Source organism: Nicotiana tabacum, chromosome 17, assembly GCF_000715075.1.
Source record: "Nicotiana tabacum cultivar K326 chromosome 17, ASM71507v2, whole genome shotgun sequence".
NCBI classification, from domain to species: Eukaryota; Viridiplantae; Streptophyta; class Magnoliopsida; order Solanales; family Solanaceae; genus Nicotiana; species Nicotiana tabacum.
Window position 1 is genome coordinate 148,215,245 of NC_134096.1, and position 16,948 is coordinate 148,232,192.

General features: G+C 35.2%; 2 protein-coding genes across 8 annotated transcripts; one reads left to right on the forward strand and one right to left on the reverse strand.

The window, feature by feature from the left end:
- Window positions 1–615: 615 nt before the first annotated feature.
- LOC107823753 (uncharacterized) lies at window positions 616–8,419 on the reverse strand. Of its 7 annotated transcripts, XR_012701525.1 has the most exons (10): window positions 8,127–8,419; window positions 7,925–8,029; window positions 7,627–7,765; window positions 7,005–7,175; window positions 6,620–6,866; window positions 5,776–5,867; window positions 4,869–5,179; window positions 3,654–3,756; window positions 3,440–3,570; window positions 3,259–3,363 (listed from the first exon to the last, which is right to left on the reverse strand). XR_012701525.1 is itself a non-coding variant. In XM_016650468.2 (9 exons), the coding sequence occupies exons 1-9, from the start codon at window positions 8,212–8,214 to the stop codon at window positions 1,160–1,162; spliced, it is 1,446 nt and encodes a 481-aa protein (XP_016505954.1). In that variant the 5' UTR covers window positions 8,215–8,418; the 3' UTR covers window positions 616–1,159. The 7 variants fall into 7 exon arrangements, 6 of the variants coding, with proteins under 6 accessions (XP_016505954.1, XP_016505948.1, XP_016505960.1 ...); XM_016650468.2 differs by lacking the exons at window positions 3,440–3,570; window positions 3,654–3,756; window positions 4,869–5,179 and adding exons at window positions 616–1,454; window positions 1,569–1,777 and having other exon boundaries at window positions 3,261–3,363; window positions 7,925–8,026; window positions 8,127–8,418; XM_016650462.2 differs by lacking the exons at window positions 3,440–3,570; window positions 3,654–3,756; window positions 4,869–5,179 and adding exons at window positions 616–1,454; window positions 1,569–1,777 and having other exon boundaries at window positions 3,261–3,363; window positions 8,127–8,417.
- A 1,853-nt stretch (window positions 8,420–10,272) lies between these two features.
- Window positions 10,273–14,357, forward strand: LOC107823738 (uncharacterized). Its single transcript, XM_075235269.1, has 11 exons — window positions 10,273–11,889; window positions 11,976–12,089; window positions 12,197–12,229; window positions 12,499–12,676; window positions 12,757–12,938; window positions 13,091–13,227; window positions 13,297–13,392; window positions 13,470–13,539; window positions 13,626–13,700; window positions 13,773–13,818; window positions 13,918–14,357. The coding sequence occupies exons 1-11, from the start codon at window positions 10,585–10,587 to the stop codon at window positions 13,980–13,982; spliced, it is 2,301 nt and encodes a 766-aa protein (XP_075091370.1). The 5' UTR covers window positions 10,273–10,584; the 3' UTR covers window positions 13,983–14,357.
- Window positions 14,358–16,948: the final 2,591 nt, after the last annotated feature.

A 16,948-nucleotide genomic window follows, 5' to 3' on the forward strand; every position in this document is an offset into this window, starting at 1 on the left:
GTATATGTCTATGTAATTAAATTGAAACTTGAATAGGGAGGGTAATAAAGTTTCAAATAATGTATAGGAAGGTAAAAATCCCTCTTAAATAAGCCGTTGTCAAATAAATAGTGAATACAGTAGCTATTAACTTAAGGGCCCATTTGGCCATTAAAAAATCACTTTTTTATTTTTTTATTTTACTTTTTTCCGGAATCACCGTTAGGCAAAAAAAATCAAATTTCACTTAAAGTTGGATTTTCGAATTTTTCGGAATTTGAGTTTCAAGAAAATATTGTTCAAAATTTTCACTTCAAATCACTCGCAAAAATTTAAAAATATCTCCAAATTGTATTCATGCCCAAACACAACTCTAATTTTCAAATACCATATTCACTTCTTTTTTTTTTAACTTTTTTCCGAAATTTCACAATTCTTCCGCCCAAACGCCCACTTAGTCTACTCGGTTCCCCTTATGAACATTTTTCTTGGAACTCTTAACTACTAGACAACCAAGCCTGCAAAATGCACCAGAACTTGTCTCATAGGCTAGACTTCGGCAATAGATTGGAAATTTTATGAGTTTGCTTCAGAACTACCTAAAGAGGTTTACCCAAAAATTAAAGGGAAGAAAAATAAAAAAGGAAACAACATTGCCTTATAAGAATGCTCCAGGATAGGTTCTGAGATACACGGATATATTTCTTCTTCTTTTATGAAAGAAGATACGTGGAATTTGATAGAACATAATGCATTCACACAAATATTAAATCCAAGGATGGATATCCCTACCTAAGTCAAACAATGTCAAATGTGAAAGTAGCAACATGCCTACTACACAATATCTATAGAGATTAGGCAGAGGACAATCACTACATGCTCATTTCTGAAACACAGATAAGGTAAATATGGACATACTCACCTTTTTAGAACATTGGCTCCAGTCGATTGGAGTTGTATTATCTACTTTGGACCAATGACAATGGCAATCACCATCAGTTCGGCTGCAGTAAGCCTTACTTTTGCCTCATTGATTAATTTAAAGGCATGCATAATGTTACTGCCCGAGTAGCAATTGAAATCCACTTCGCACGAGACTAAGTTGCTACTCTTATGATGCATTGCCACAAATTAAAGCAATTCAACAAGGACTAGGAGGGACAATAACCACTTTCAACGCCTATGATCCACTGACCTGGCTTTCTACTTGGTACACTCCATTTGGAACGAGCATAGATTCTTCGAGAAATTTCTGTAGTACAGATACATAAATGTCTGGGAAAGTCCGGTAATGGTCTACATGGGGAGATGAGCGAAAGTTGAAAGAGTGAACCTTTCTCCCACTTTTTCTCTGCTCTTCAATAAAAGACTCAACCGACTGAATCGGAATGACCTTGTCAGCAGAACTGTAAAGATAAAGCTGCGGGCAAGAAGGCTGGTTCTTGACAAGGGCAGAAATTATCTTCCTCAGCCGCCTTTGCATTGGAGACAACCAATAATTAAAAGCAGCTAAATTTTATTTTTGTACCTTCTAATCAAAAGCTAAATACCGCGAGCAAAGAATAACAAAAACATGTTGAAGTACTTACGCATTAACATCAGGCAAATTAAGAAGAAATGAGAAAAGCTTCTCAAATGCTGCTAAAAGCAAGGTTTCCATCAACATGGGTTCTTTCCCTTGAATGTTTCCTGAGGTTAACCCACTTTGCACTTCAATTCCTTCACCAGCTTCCACTGAAGGATATACAGAAGAGCTACGCTTCTGCAGCAGGGCTGTAGTAAATCCTGCTGCCCAGACCTGCCGGCGTTTAAGATTGAATTTCCATACGACATTCCATTTTACTCAATTTTGTAGAAACAGAATCAACAGTATACAACAAAACAGAAAATAATGTGGCACATTTTCTTATTAAGGAGGAACGAAAAAGCGCACCAAGAGACCAAAAATCTTCCAAAATGGCAAACAGAATTCCCCCACAAAACACAAAAAAAAAAAAAGTATATGTCAAGCAATATATGCATAGAATTTCCTGAAGTTGTGACAAAACTTCCAGCAAAAGGCTCGATCTGTCAAAGAAAGACAATGTCGAGCCCTCAACGGCAAAGAGGGACATCGAATCTCAAAGAACATTTAAGAGCTCTGCGTTCTGCTACTCCTCAAAGAGGTTATGATGCGAAATCTCATTTAGAAACTGAAATTTACAGAATAACTATCTAAAGCCGTTCAACAGTTTGAAACACATTCCAATTCACCCCCTTTCCTTTCACCTCTCTGTTTGTTGAATTCTTGAAATTGGTAGTAGGTATAGCTTAATAAATTCATGATTAAAGGAAAATTGTCAGTAGCTACCAATTGGCATGAAAAATTCCCTTCCTTCTTCAATGACAACAGGAATAAATTTGACGATGGATGCTTATGTTGCAAATTTCCACCAGTGTACAACAGCAGCATGACATATCAAAGAAATATATGAAAAAACAAACATAGAAAATTAAAATACATTTGTGGACTCATAGTATAAAACTCTAATAGATAAGACTAACTACCGGGTATGCGGTTGACAAAAGTTAAATGCCCCTACTGCTAATGATATCATAAATTTGCATGCATAATTCTCATTGTTATAGCAGTAAGGAGTGATTGAGACAAGTCACTTAAAAAAACTCAATCTGTGGGTTTCTATTGAGAATCCCTAAAAAGATGACCACAGGATGCAGCACATCCTTTCATATTCAGGATATTCATTTCTATAGCTAGTTAAAATGTGAGTGAAGAGCATGATCCCGGAATTAAAAGCAGCTAGTACTCAAGCATCATTTGACTCAGTGTCATAACAACAATTGCCATACTAAATTACTAATGAACTGAAAAAAAAAACCATAAACAGAGACAGCACAGGGAGACACAAACACGGACAGAGAAAGCAGAATTCAGACATTCTGTACAAAGTAATCAATGACACTAAAATGCAAAGGATGATCATTTTGGAATAAATACTTCCCATTGAGAAAAGTCATTTCATTGGCAGGAGAGAGTAAAAACGTTTCAGGTATCTTTGTGACCATATAGTGCAAAGGAGACAATCGTGAAGTGGGAAAAGAAAACTTTCATTTCCTTTCAGCAAATATAGTTCCATTTATCTTCGTCCAACAATATGGTGAAAGCGTAACTTCACAAATGTAACTTATTTAAGATCAAACAAATTCATACCATCAGAAGCAGCTGAATAATATTTTATAAAGTATTTAAGTGATGGTGGGGTGAGGGAAAACCAAATAACCTTGGGGCTTATATCAGGGTCGCCACCTGAATCAACAATACATCCCTTGATCTTTTCCAACAAATCCTCTCTGCTTTTCAAATTCTCCAGAATAGCACCATAACTGCACATAAAACAAATAAGAAAAAAATGAAACAGCTTAAATAACACAATCAAGTTTTTAAGTCCGATAAATCAACCTACGCAAGCCAGCCAGTATTACTGAAGGTGTGAAAAACCAAACATCTTTCACGGCCATCCTTGTCTGACTCCGACATCCACAAAGCAAGCTCATTTGCCAGCACAGCAATCCGCTCCTCTAATTTCTTCCCTAAATCGAACGAAAGCACATCTCTCACAGAAGCAACAAATGTTACAGCGTGAATACCCCTAGCGTTATACAACTCAATGTACCTCCTTAAATGCTTGGGCTTTGACCCGAGCCAACCCAATAACACAACCGTCACAATTGGGCCTTCTTTCGGCGGCACCCCAATTTCAATACCCTTTTCGCTGCCTGCAGCAAAATGCCAATTGAATAATCCGTCTTGCGGACCCGATACTATACGGGCAAAACGATTGCTGGATAGGAAGGGATTGAAGAATTGTGATGTACTGAAGGGAGGATTTGAAAACCTAAATGGAGGTGAAAGTGGGAAGGACGGATTGGAGGAGAAATAGCGATGGGATAAGAAAATGTGGGGGGCGTTTTTGCGAGATAAGGAAAGTGAAGGGGTGGGAAATGAAGAGGGTGATAAAGGAAGGGGCTTGTGATTGAGTTTGAGGAAGAGAGAAGTGGGGAGATGGTGGCGATTTAAACAAGTGAGTAGTCTCACAGAGGCTTCCATGAATGGGAATTTTGCGAGTCGTAGTAGGTTACAGGGGCTGTTATTTCATTTGTAGCCGTGGACTGTTGTAGAGAAAGGAATTGGGCAACGTCTTTTTTCTGCCTGACCCGATTTTAGCTTTAGTGCCTGTGCTTTGGCGTTTACAACAACTAAAGTTACTATTCCTTGCGTGATGGTTTTCAAATACAGAGTATATCAGTTTCTTTTTTGGAATATATAAAAAAATATTAAAAAGTGTTACACACACTTATCTACAGCTTTCACACTTGAATATTCTACTAATGTGATATGGTAGAAAATTTTCAATTTTACATTATCAGTTTGATTAGAACAATAGGTGAAGTCTAAAATGCTCGACTCTGTTGTGACAATGACTTTTGAAGCGAGCAGAAAAGTCTTTTCTGGAAAAGAGAAACGCTGAAATTAACAAAGTCATAGTTCAGGATTTAACGACTTACGAATTCAGTGACTTTGGCATTGAACGTTCCCAAAATAGTCCAAAATATACGACCTGTTGGGTAGAATAAGTTCATTGAATATCCTACTACCGAAACTCCAATTTCAATCGTTCATCATAAAAAATGAGTTCATTTTCCTTGTGATGTATATTATGTAGTGGGAAGAGAATCAGTAGTAGGAACTTCGTGAAGCATAGAACTCTGCCTGATGGAGAATGTTACAGTCTATCATGGCTTATTAAGTAATGGGTACACAAGAACTTCTTTGAACCAAACTGACTTCATTGTTTGTCAGAGGGCTGTACACTTCAATAACAACATACCTAGTTGCATATGTTAGCAATGAGGCTAAATTTCTGGCACTGTTTCAAGAGAAGGTTCTGACAACCCCAAGGTTGATAACCAATCTGATAAAGCTTTATTCACTAGTTCTGGAACTTCGTCGTGGGGGTAATGCCCTGCCTGCAAGTTTACAAGGAATGTGTTTGGGTAGAACTCCTTAATTCGATTTGCCTTTGCATGATCGACCCAAGGGTCTAGGTCACCCCACAACAACAACAATGGGCAAGAGAGTTGGCTCAGTGCACTGTCAAGTGTATACTTTCTAGGGTTGGACATAAGTTGTCTTAATAGTCTGCAGAATGCAAAGTAGAGAACATCAGCTGAGTTTCTTAACCTAAACTTTTGATAGACAAAAAGCAGTAGGAGCTTTTGCATGAAATGAAAGCCAAAAGAAACTGACATTACAAACAACCTAAATCTGGTGATGGTCACATACTTATCAGGCTACATAGGATATATACAATGATGGAACTTAGAAGTAAGTTTGATGTATCAAACCATTAGGCAAAATGATCCCCAAACTATGAAGCGAAAGGCGTGATAAGGCAGATGTAGTAAGACTATTTTGTACACTTCTGAATGTTAGTAGCTCAACATTGTCTTTGAACTTCAACCAATCTGCAACTCTTTCAGCATTCACTCATAAAGCCCGACGAATCTCAGTTTAAAGTTCAAAACAAAAATTCATCATACAGGCCTGAATCATGAGAGCCAAGGACTTCGATAAGAATGATGATGATATTTATGCTAAGAGTTTAGACTAATATTCCAAATTGATTCGTGGGAAATTTCTAGTAATTACTTCTGCTTCTTCCAAGGGAAATAAAGTATTGTTCTTTTAGCTGCCAAACGTAGGGAAAAACCTATAGGGTGTAGCTGCATTCATACCGGTAATAAACTTCCTCTGCATTTGGATCAGCAGCAGGAATAGCAATTGAATTGACGAGGTAATCATCCACATTTGAATGGTTTCTATAGACCTTCAAGAGACAAACATCAAGAAAGTTAGTTCTTCTGTCTGCTAATAGTTCCTGAAGATTGTCAGTAGCAGTGGCTAAATAACAAATGAAATGCAAATGCAAAAACAACGCATCCATTTCTGATGCATCATCCTGCGAAAGTTCAGTCACCCATTATTAGAAGGCAAGAAACTATTTCTTGCTCCATCTCAATATGATTGTCGCTTTTAATTTTTAGAGAGTCAGCTTACCTATTCCAAGAGTGAGATTCAGCGTTTGTTAAATGTCATCTTTATGAAATGAATTTAGAGTTCGAAAGCCTAGATCACATGAACCACAACAAACAACTTTAGAATTTCAAATCTTTTAGAAAGGTGAGGGAATTACGTGAAGTGAAATTTTTTGACTTTAGAAAAATGAAAAGAGAGAGATGAATTGGGTCAGAGGGAGTAATTTAGAAGAATTAAAAGATTCAGTTGTCCAAAACTGATAAATCTTTGTTTCTGCAAGAACTCGTGTTAGTTGGACCAATATATCAATCAACTACCAAATGTAAGACTTCTTTTGTTTGCTTATCTATTTGGACTCAGTTTACCATATCAAAAAAAGAGCTAGCAGCTATTACTACTTACAGATTCTCTGAGTTAAGACACATATGTGTAAAAGCTAAAAGATAAGAACACTTGTGCATATTTTGATTATGCAAGCAAAGCAAGAACTAAAATTCATTTTAAAAAGTTGGTAGAAGAAAATTTAGCTAGGAAGCAACATACACCACTCTTAAGCTGAGCTTCAATTTGAGCTGGTTGCATGGTTAGCCAGAATGCCAATCCGACAACAACACGTTGAAAAATTTCCTCTACTGGCCTTACTATGAACTTGTGTAAGGCTGTCTCTTCAGTTTTGTCAGTTGTAGTAACGTCATCCCCAAATTGTCCTGCACTATTTAATAAGGAAACTCCCTTGACTTGCTCAGCTGGCAGTGCTGCTGCTGCTAACAAAGTAGTAAATCCTCCAAGACTGTTAAATAATACAACAGACATCATAATTGAACTTAATCCAATAATATATGCTACTGAAACAGTACTACGAATTAAAACTGCTAAAGTGCATCTTGGAGATTCATGCAATGGCAAGTTGCTAATTAAATGAACTCACCCGTTCCCCACTAAAACTGTGGGTTGTTTAACTATCTCCTTTAAGAAGTCGACAACCTGGTCTCTCCAAATCAAGGCATCATAGTCTATTCGTGCCTTCTCGCTCCAGCCAAATCCGAGCAAATCCAGAGCATACACCTTGTATTTTTTAGCCAGCTCTGGTATGTTATACCTGAAAAAGGAAAGAAAATAGTTTCTGGAGATTAGAAGAAATAGTACAACGCCAAAAAGATTTGCATATGCAAGCTACACCAACTGGTATATTATCTGTCTTTGTAGCATTAATAAATATAATGGACAATGTATGAGCATCACATAAAAAATGGAATTCCTTAATAAAGATCAATTGATCATGGGTTCGAGCCGTGAAATGAGCCACTGATGCTGTTTGGGATGCTTTGTGCACCGGGCTGCCCTTTTTTTTACCTTAATAAAGATCAATACTAGCAAAATCCCATTTTAGGAGTGACAACCAAGAGTTCTTTTGCAATTTTGTTAGAGAACAAAAGTATATCAATTAAAAAAGAACATTATAATCCCACTGAATCTTGTGAACACCATGTCAACTTTATCCCACTAAATCCTGTGAACTCAATGCCATACAAACACAGAGACAGAATTACCTCCAATGAAAAGCGGATGTACCAAATCCGTGAATCAGAACAACTGGAAACCCTTCCCCTTCCTCTACATAATGAATTTTGTGGCCTCGCCATGTCCAATAGTTGTACCCCTCAGGTTTAAATGGTAATTGCTGCAAGCCTATATTATCATTTCTTTGTCAAGTATTTTCCAAAAGTTAGCAACCCTTCCGAAAAGAAGGTAATAAAGCAGCAATATCCTAATGGTAATAGACATACACACACTGATGACTGAACAGATACTAAGAATTCAAAAGGTACGAATGCGTGATGAACTGACCTTGAGAGGATTCAGCAACTACAGAAGGGGGCATAACTGAAGCACCAGTAACAACAATTCTATTAATAGCGAAATTCCTTCTATTTAATTCCCATCTGCCCCCTTCTACCAAAAGAAAAGGGAAAAGAGAGAGATCAAAACCCAACACCAATGAGTTGCACATAGTAATCAAGAACTGGTTAAGGTTGAACAAAAAGCTTACTGAAATGATTACTTCTTCCAGGTACAGCTAACCTGTTACCTGTCGGATTCAACCATTTGGTCCCAGCCGTAGCACAAGAAGTCGACATCGATTTTACTTACAAACTAGAAAGTCCCCAAAAGCCTTGCGCCCGAGGATTCAAGAATCTTTATGGACCTTTGGAACAGTTGAACGTGGAACTTATAAGTTGATGACAGTTTAAATGATTCTCATTGTCTTTTTCCGTGGCTATATTTCTTCAGCTGGTGGCAAGTTTAGTCGTCACAGTTGTTTCCCCGGTTTTTCAATATGCCTTGTTGGGTCAGATTACATATATTTTCACGACTTGGCAATAGAGAAGTTAAGTAATTAATCTGAAATACAATGTTATATTTCTAGTAAATTTTATGGGTGGTCATTCAAATTTGTGTTCATTACACAAAAGTTATTTTTTTTGTTTATGTTACGTAAAAATTATTCAACTTTGTGTTTGTTACCTAAAAATTATTTTTCTTTTTTTGTTACATAAAAATCATTTTACTTTGCTCTATTTATCACAAAAGTCACATTGGCCACATTATACAATACTTTTACCTTAAAAGACTATTATGCCCTTGACTTTATAAATCCTCTTATTTATATAATACCTTCTATATAATATACTATATAATATATTTTTACCTAGGTATTTTACTTATAATTAAAATAACTTTAAATTATTTTATTTATTATTTTTATAATATATTCATACATTTAATTTTTTCATGGCAATCACTTTGTTTAATCATATTTAAACATGAACATATTTTAAATATCAAAATAATAAAAAATATTTATTTGAAATAATAACAAACAGATTTGTTTAACAAATGATAGTTTTTTTTATAGTCAATAAAAAATTTAAAAAAATCAAAGATATTTGTATTTAATATTAAGATTTTTAAAGCTTTATCTGTTAATATTATTTATTTTAAAGTATTAATCTGATGTGTCATTGTGTTAAATGTGGGTATTTTATTTATTGGATTAATGATTATGGCTTGACTGGTAAATCAGTAAGCTTTGATTTTATAGTTTTCATTAAAAATATTTTATTAAGTTATTACCTGACAAATTTAATATCTTGAAAATTAACGCTAAGAAAAAATTAAATGTACAAATATATTATAAAAATAATAAATAAATAATATCAAGTTATTTTAATTATTAATAAAATACCTGGGTAAAAGTATATTATATAGCATATAATATAGAAGGTATTACATAAATGGGATGATTTAAAGGGCATAATAGACTTTTCAGGTGAATGATTTGTAAAATCTGGTCAAGTGATTATTGTGATAACTAGAGCATAGTAAAATAATTTTTGTGTAACAAAAGAAAGAAAAATGACTTTTGGGTAATGAACATAAAGTTGAATGACTTTTACGTAATAAAAGAAAGAAAAATGACTTTTGGATAATAAACACAAAGTTACTCTTATATTTTACATAAAGAATCTTACATCCCTTACATTAATTAAATATTTTACTAGCTTTGAAAGTACTTGTTATAGCAATATTTTAATAGAAAGGTAGTATAAATTGAACAAGCAAACATAAAACAATCTTCACATGAGGGCTATTTAACATTACTACAATGTGTAAATCACTGAATCACCTCATCTAATAACTCAATCTATTAAAAATGAGAAATTAATTAATTCAATGTAATCAATTGTTTTCGCGCGCTCTTTTTCTCAGAAACAATGCGAGACTAGGACCGGCACTGCCGAAATGCTTCGATGAGGAATACTTTTGTTCCATGCAGAAGACAAAACAAATTGTCGTCCTCTCGCGACAATGCACTTAGAAATTTCAGAACATCCCATGTATAATATAATACTACACAGATGCTGCGCACAATGTCAAAAGCTTGCTCTTCTTTCATTGTATGCTACATTAGCTGGATTTACTTAGTTCAGCACCAGCTCGTCGTGTTCACCAATGTTTCTGCTTTGTGTTCATCGTTCTTTCATCTTTTACTAAGTATTCCTTGCAGTTTCTTCAACTCTTGGGTCTCTGTCCTAGTTCTCTTCATCCCTTTAGGAGCCACTCAATATAGTAATCATCTCATATAAAAGCTTAAACAGTTATGCAGGACATATATTTATTTACGTCGAAGACTTGAACTCATGACATCTGTTACCATTTTAAAAACTATGCGACCAACTTTATCCAAAAATTTAAGCCTGAAAACATTTTAATTTTTTATAGTTACATATCCCACACCGTGGTTTTGTTTTCATTGTGCTTTCAAAAAAAAAAACTACTAGTAATTGGTACAATTCTTGTTACCATTCTCTGTATCTTTGCTGTCTTTACAGAATATGTTGGATGCTAATTCCCACCTATGCTTATTTTTTCCTTTTAGACCAGCAAATTGTTTGAATTTCCAGTGTTCGAACCATACCTAAGAGAGAAAATTAAACCCCTGCTAAATGGAGGGAGCTTCAACATATAACAGAGCTCTACAACTAAAAATCTCGTCGACTATGAGGCAAAGAAGAAGTGGTTACGAGCCATCAGATACGGAGACAGATTGGACGTTGGACAGTCCACACCAGGAAGCAAATGCAAACAATGAAAAAGAAATACATGTTGAAGAACCTGAATGCGAAGATCCAAATGTAGCATTGCAGAAAGCAAAGGACAATAAGTTTTTGAATGTAAGCCGGAGGACTAATGTTCCAAGCCCTGCTCGAAGGAGAACTACTAAGTCTCCTTATAAGCCTCGTAGAGATACCGATGATGATGATGATGTTCATTCTCCTGCAAAAGCTTTACCAAGAAGTGTTAGCACATTTTCGCGCAGGCCTGATTTATATTCTCGTAGAAATGTTAGTCCTTTTCAAAAATCTGAGTACCGTAGACATACATCTCCATATAAATATGCGGGAGAGGACCATCATCTAGATAAGGATGAATTTGCTGATTCAAATAGAAAGCAAAACAATGTTCACAGTAGACTCGGTGAGAAATCAAATTATAATCGCAGGTATGCTTCTGCTCCTAGACCTGACAGACAACATAGGTTTGATGCTTCCAAGGAGCGAAGGAAAGCAGATAAGACGCCGTCCCAATTGCCAATTAGGAGCTTGTCGCGGAAAGAGAGGGAAACTCCGAGTAAACATGGACCTACAGGAGGTGAACTTAATGAAATGATTGCCAAAGCAAAGATTTCTGGAAGCAGTACAGACGCTAATCATATGTTTGAAAGCACAGAAACCATTGCACCTGGTGATATTTTCTTTTCTCAGGATTATGCAGCCTTGACTATGCAGCAGATTACTGAAAACAAATCCAATAAAAAGACTCAGGTACTGACTGATAGGAATGTTGTACTATCTGTGAAAACACCTGCCAATTTTAATAATCAGAGTAGCAGAAGGAATTTATCGAGTAATACTATGACTCGACCAACTATGAGCGCGAGCTCTTCAGTAAGTAGGCAGAGCAGCACTTTGAGTGAGGCTAGTGGAAGGACAACTGCAAGTATGAAAAGGTTCACGGCGAACAGGCAAAAGAAGCAATCAGAAGCATGGTTTTCTTGTCTCAACAAGGGATCTTGTAGAACCTCAAGAAGAGAATCTCCAGAAAGAGGGCGCCCGATTGATGAAGCTTTAGTTATTGCCAAGGCATCTATAGTTGAAAGCCTGAAACCCTTCTGGGCTGATAGGTATCAACTTGCTTCACTAGAAGGATTCACTTGCCACAAGCAAGAAGCTTTACTACTTAAAGACCTGGTAAAGACGAGGAAATTTTGTGGTAGTTAACTTTTTCTGTTTAGATTACACAAGTTTCTTTGCTTTTCTAATGCTTTTTCTTTTAGGTTTCTTCAAATGAAACCTTTCCACAGATCTTATTCAAGGGACCTTCTGGCTCTGGGAAGAGAACGCTCGCGATTGCTCTTCTTCGTGAAATATATGGAGATGCAATCTGCAATGTAAGTAGAAATGTAGAATGACACTTATTAGAAGATATAGAGCTATGCTACATTTTTTATGGTTCATCAGTAGAAATCTTCAAGTTTTTTATGTTTCTGTTTCGCAGATATCCCATGATCTGAGATACTTCCAAATTAAGGTACCTTAGGCTTTGATTTCTTTTCTGCTATTTATTTATTTATTTTTCTGATCTTCCACACTTTTATAAAATTAAAAATAATTGTGCGGCTTAAAGGTCGTGTTTTTCAATTGATCTCGATTCATCTGTTAAGAGCTTGATGTTTGTAATTAAACACCACATTGTGAATTAGCACCCTTTATTTGGTAAATTGGAATGCCATTTTCATCGCATAACCAGTACCAAGTATCAGTTTTCTTTTTCTCTTCTTATCCCCTATTTGCTAATAGGAAACAAGGCCAGTGCAAGTTGTTGTACCAGTAAGCTCAAGTCCTCACCATATAGAGCTCAACGTTCAATTAGAACCTAATGCTAGATATGCAATAATGGCTTTCGTTAAGCAAATAAGCACCGAGTATGCACTGACCCCTGAAATCAGCAGAATGAATATGAAGGCTGATTACAAAGGTTCGATGCAAAAACTGTTTTAAAAACATTGTATCACTTCAGTCTTGATAGCTAATTAAGAAATAAATTGCTTCTCACAGTAATAGTTCTTTATAATGTGGACAAAGCTGCGGAGAACATACAGCACTTGATAAAATGGATAATGGACTGCTATTCAGATGCTTGCAAACTCATTCTCTGCTGTGAAGATGATGTATCCATACTTGACTCAGTGAAAAGCCGCTGCAAAGTTGTTGAACTTGCAGCTCCTGTAACTCATGAAGTAAGTCTCACAATAGTACTTTCTAATACAATTTACATTAACATTGACTACAAATGTAACATGTCATTTGGAAAATGTGTGTCATTTTGGGCCATCATATCTTCAACCAGACACGAAAATTCCTTCTAACTTTATCTTTTGCATTGCCTTAGATCATGGAAGTTCTTATTCAGATAGCAAGAAAGGAAGATTTTGAACTACCAATGGGCTTTGCGGCTAAGATAGCCGCCAAATCAAAGCAAAACCTGAGGAGAGCAATTATGGCTCTTGAAGCCTGCAAAGCACACAAGTAGGAGTATTACTACTTACAAATATTGTCCTCTATTTTATAGATTACTGATCCACATACTTTGTACAGCTATCCCTTTGCCGAAGACCAACCAATTTCAATAGGATGGGAGGAGATCATAATAGAACTTGCAGCAGAGATTCTAGCTCATCCCACCCCAACAAGGTATTGAAATTCTAAATCCAAATCTATTCTTCTAACGATATATCAAAGTCAACAGTGAAGGTTTATGATTTAATTAGGTTGTTCTCTGTTCGGGGGAAGTTTCAAAAACTTTTGGTGGAGTTTGTGCATCCAAAACTTATTCTCCTGGTAAAGTATATGTACTTTTAAGAGAATGGTTGAAAGGTAGTAATATTTAAGGAAGATCATGACATGGTTATGTTCAATGCATGCAGAAACTAGTTGAAGAATTCCTTAAGAGGGTAGATGCTGGTATAAGAAGGGAAATTTATTATTGGCATGCTTATTATGTAAGCTCTCTCCTTCTATATTAAAATATGTTTTTGAGAAAAGTTCGTTGAGTAACACAAGGCGATTTGCAGGAGAAGAGACTCCCTCTTGGAACAGTTGCTTTGTTAAAATTAGAAGGTACCTTGTTATGCTATGGCCTATGTATATATATGACATTTTAAGACTCATCAGTTCTATTCACCTGAATTGTTGATAGATTTATGTGTATAACTGCAGAATTTGTGGCAAAATTTATGAGCATATACAGGAAAACTTTGGGCAGCCGTCAACAGTTTCAATAAAATTCGTGACTACATGGCGGCTAGTTTGATTGAGGGAAGGCTCAAATTTTGGTGCAACAGCCAACAACTCTTCCCCTTTTATCAAATACTCTGCATCCGTAATAGGATAAAAGTCATTCTTGGGAACTCTGGCAGATTGTAAAGATAATATTGTGTGAATGTGGTGATGCATACAAACAGAAAGCTCGTATGCATCTGGCTGTAAGCTTTTTGGGAGTTCTTTAACTGGTCCGTTATATATCTAGAGACAAATTACTAGTATTATGTTATGCAGTTAAATTTTTCTGTAACAGTCTCGTTTGTTCCGATATTTTTTTGTTGTTATAGTGAGGTGTTGTTGTAAAGGACATATATTATAACATACATAAAAATCGATTCCGAAAAAAATTGGCTTTTATAGTGAATGGTTGATATATAGAGATGCAGGTCTAACTATATTATTTAGAATTCATTATACTGTATGTCCAAATCAGTATTTTACAAGGCGTTTTCGGGGCGAGGCGCATCAAAAATGACCCGAGGCAATGGTGTGGAGCGAAAGTTTCAAGAGGCATACGCCCAGCAATTGGGGGCGCCCGGGCGTTTGAGGCGCGTTTTTGTAGTGAGGCAGAAGCTCCATAGACTTTTTCAAATTAAAATAAAATTTGTTGAATAAGTCTTTCATATAATACCCAAATTATCAAAAGTTAGCTTGTAATTACTCATTTTACAAAGGATCTGGAATTACAAGTTAGCTCGTTTCCTTATTTTTTTTCTTTCATCTTGCCCTTTTTTATTATTAAATAATCATATTTTATCATTTACCCTATCTTTTTATATAATAATATTACCTCGTACCTTACTTTTTCTTTATAATATTGCAAGTCTATTCTTCATATTGTTGGTGCATGACATTATGAAACGAGGGCAAACAATACAATCTATTCAACTATTGTATACATCAAAACGATACAATACAATACATAACAACCATCCAAATAAGCTATAAGGGTGTGAGCTTTTTTCACGGGTCAGTTATAAGGTAATTACATGTATTTTTTCTATGATAATTATTATTCTTTAGTAACCTGATAAAAATAATAATTAACTTGTTATTAGAAGTTAAGAATCACTAATAGTATCCATTCAAATATTAGGCATGTCAAGAAAAGAACGCCAATTGTCATAAATCTTTTTTTATTTAAGTATATAAGTTCTTTACATAAATATTTCTCGCTTGTGTATGTAGATTATATAATAATTATACACAATTATACACATATTATACATGAATTATGCATATATTATACATCTACTGACTATTTTTAATTTAATTATTTGGGTAGGGGACTATTTAAGTTAATTCTTCGTAGGTGTATATCTATGGTGATGAGAAGATTTTGTTTCTTTCCATTTTTTGAGTAACAAGAAGGAAGGGCTTAAAGTAATGAATATATTTATTGCTATTACCTTGATAAAAAGATTTAGATTGAGGTGGATTACATTGGATCTTCAAAATCTGCAAGTAAAAAAGGAAGATATAAATAAAAATAAAGCAGAATAGCCTAACAAACACTTCTACTTATTTACATTTGTTATCATGGTCCTTATACTCAACAAAGTTTCATCCGAACACTTATAATAGTTCAAAGTCATTATTTTAAACTACTTTGACGCTGCGTGTCTCTCAATCACATGATGCTAGAGTTCACGTCATATAAAATATGCCACATCGCCTTTTCTTTTTAATTTTACATGAAAAAAGAAATAATACTTCTATCTTTTTTCTTTTTCTAACTTTTTCTTTATTTTTCTTTCTTCTCTACCATCACCTTCTCCGTCACTGTCATCTTGGCCACCAGAGAACACCATGAACACTCTCCCTAAATACCTTATCTGTACCATTTTTCTTCTTCTCCAAAACACATTAGGGTAGCCATAGTAGCAACCTAATTCTGTTACTCATTTCTTATTTTCGACAATGTTCATTCCTTCACTCATCACTCCCCGTCCATCTTCATAATTTCACTAATAATAAAAAATAAAAATTTCTATCAATTAAATTGCACGATTTTGTATCGAAAATAAATATTTACAAAGCAAAAAACAATGGCAAACAAAGAAATAACTGGATCATGCAAAAAGAAATCAGATCTATCAAAGATATTTTGAAAAGAAAAAGAAATGGGAAAGGGGATGGGGAAAGAATGAGAAGGGAACAAAAAAATGGAGCAAGGGCTGAGGGAGAAGGCGAAGGGAAGAAAAAGAAAAAAAGTTAAATGGGGAAAGGGCTTGGGGAAGACGGGAAGGGGGAGGGGATAAAGAGAAAAATAAACAGGGGAGGGAGTGGGATAAAATGGAGAAAGAAACTTATGTTTTTTAAATTTTTTTATTTTTATTCTGAATTTTTATAATCACGCTCTTTGTACGCGTGAAATATACGAATTTTGTACAACTCAACAATTAAGTTATCATATACACATGATCAATAGTTAGAGGAGTTCAAAATATTGATTTTGAACAAATATAAATGTTTGGATGAAACTTTCTTGACTATGGGGCTAACAAGTACACGTATTTTGCCTAAAAATAAGGAAAGAGTAAGAGGGAAAAAGATTATGTTATTTCCTTCCCAAGCGAAAAGTAGAACATTTGCCTTAACTTCACTTTTCCATTTCTCAATCCAAGAGATTTTTGGTATATCTTTTTCATAGTGAGCACAGGAGTGTGACAACCGTTACATCAGTTTGAGAGTGTAGAAATTACGTGGCGATCTCTAATTGGCCGTCTTGGTTTTCCAATTTCCTATGGAACTGTTTCTTTGCTTTTACTACCACTAAAAGATCCTTTTCCCGAGAAGCCCAAAAAAACTTTAAAAAAAAGGGGGTCGACGCCATGAGAGCTTATCAACCGTTGGATTTAAGCAAATTGACAATCTAACGACTCGTGTTGACTCAATGACTGACGGGTGGAAACTTTTGCCACAA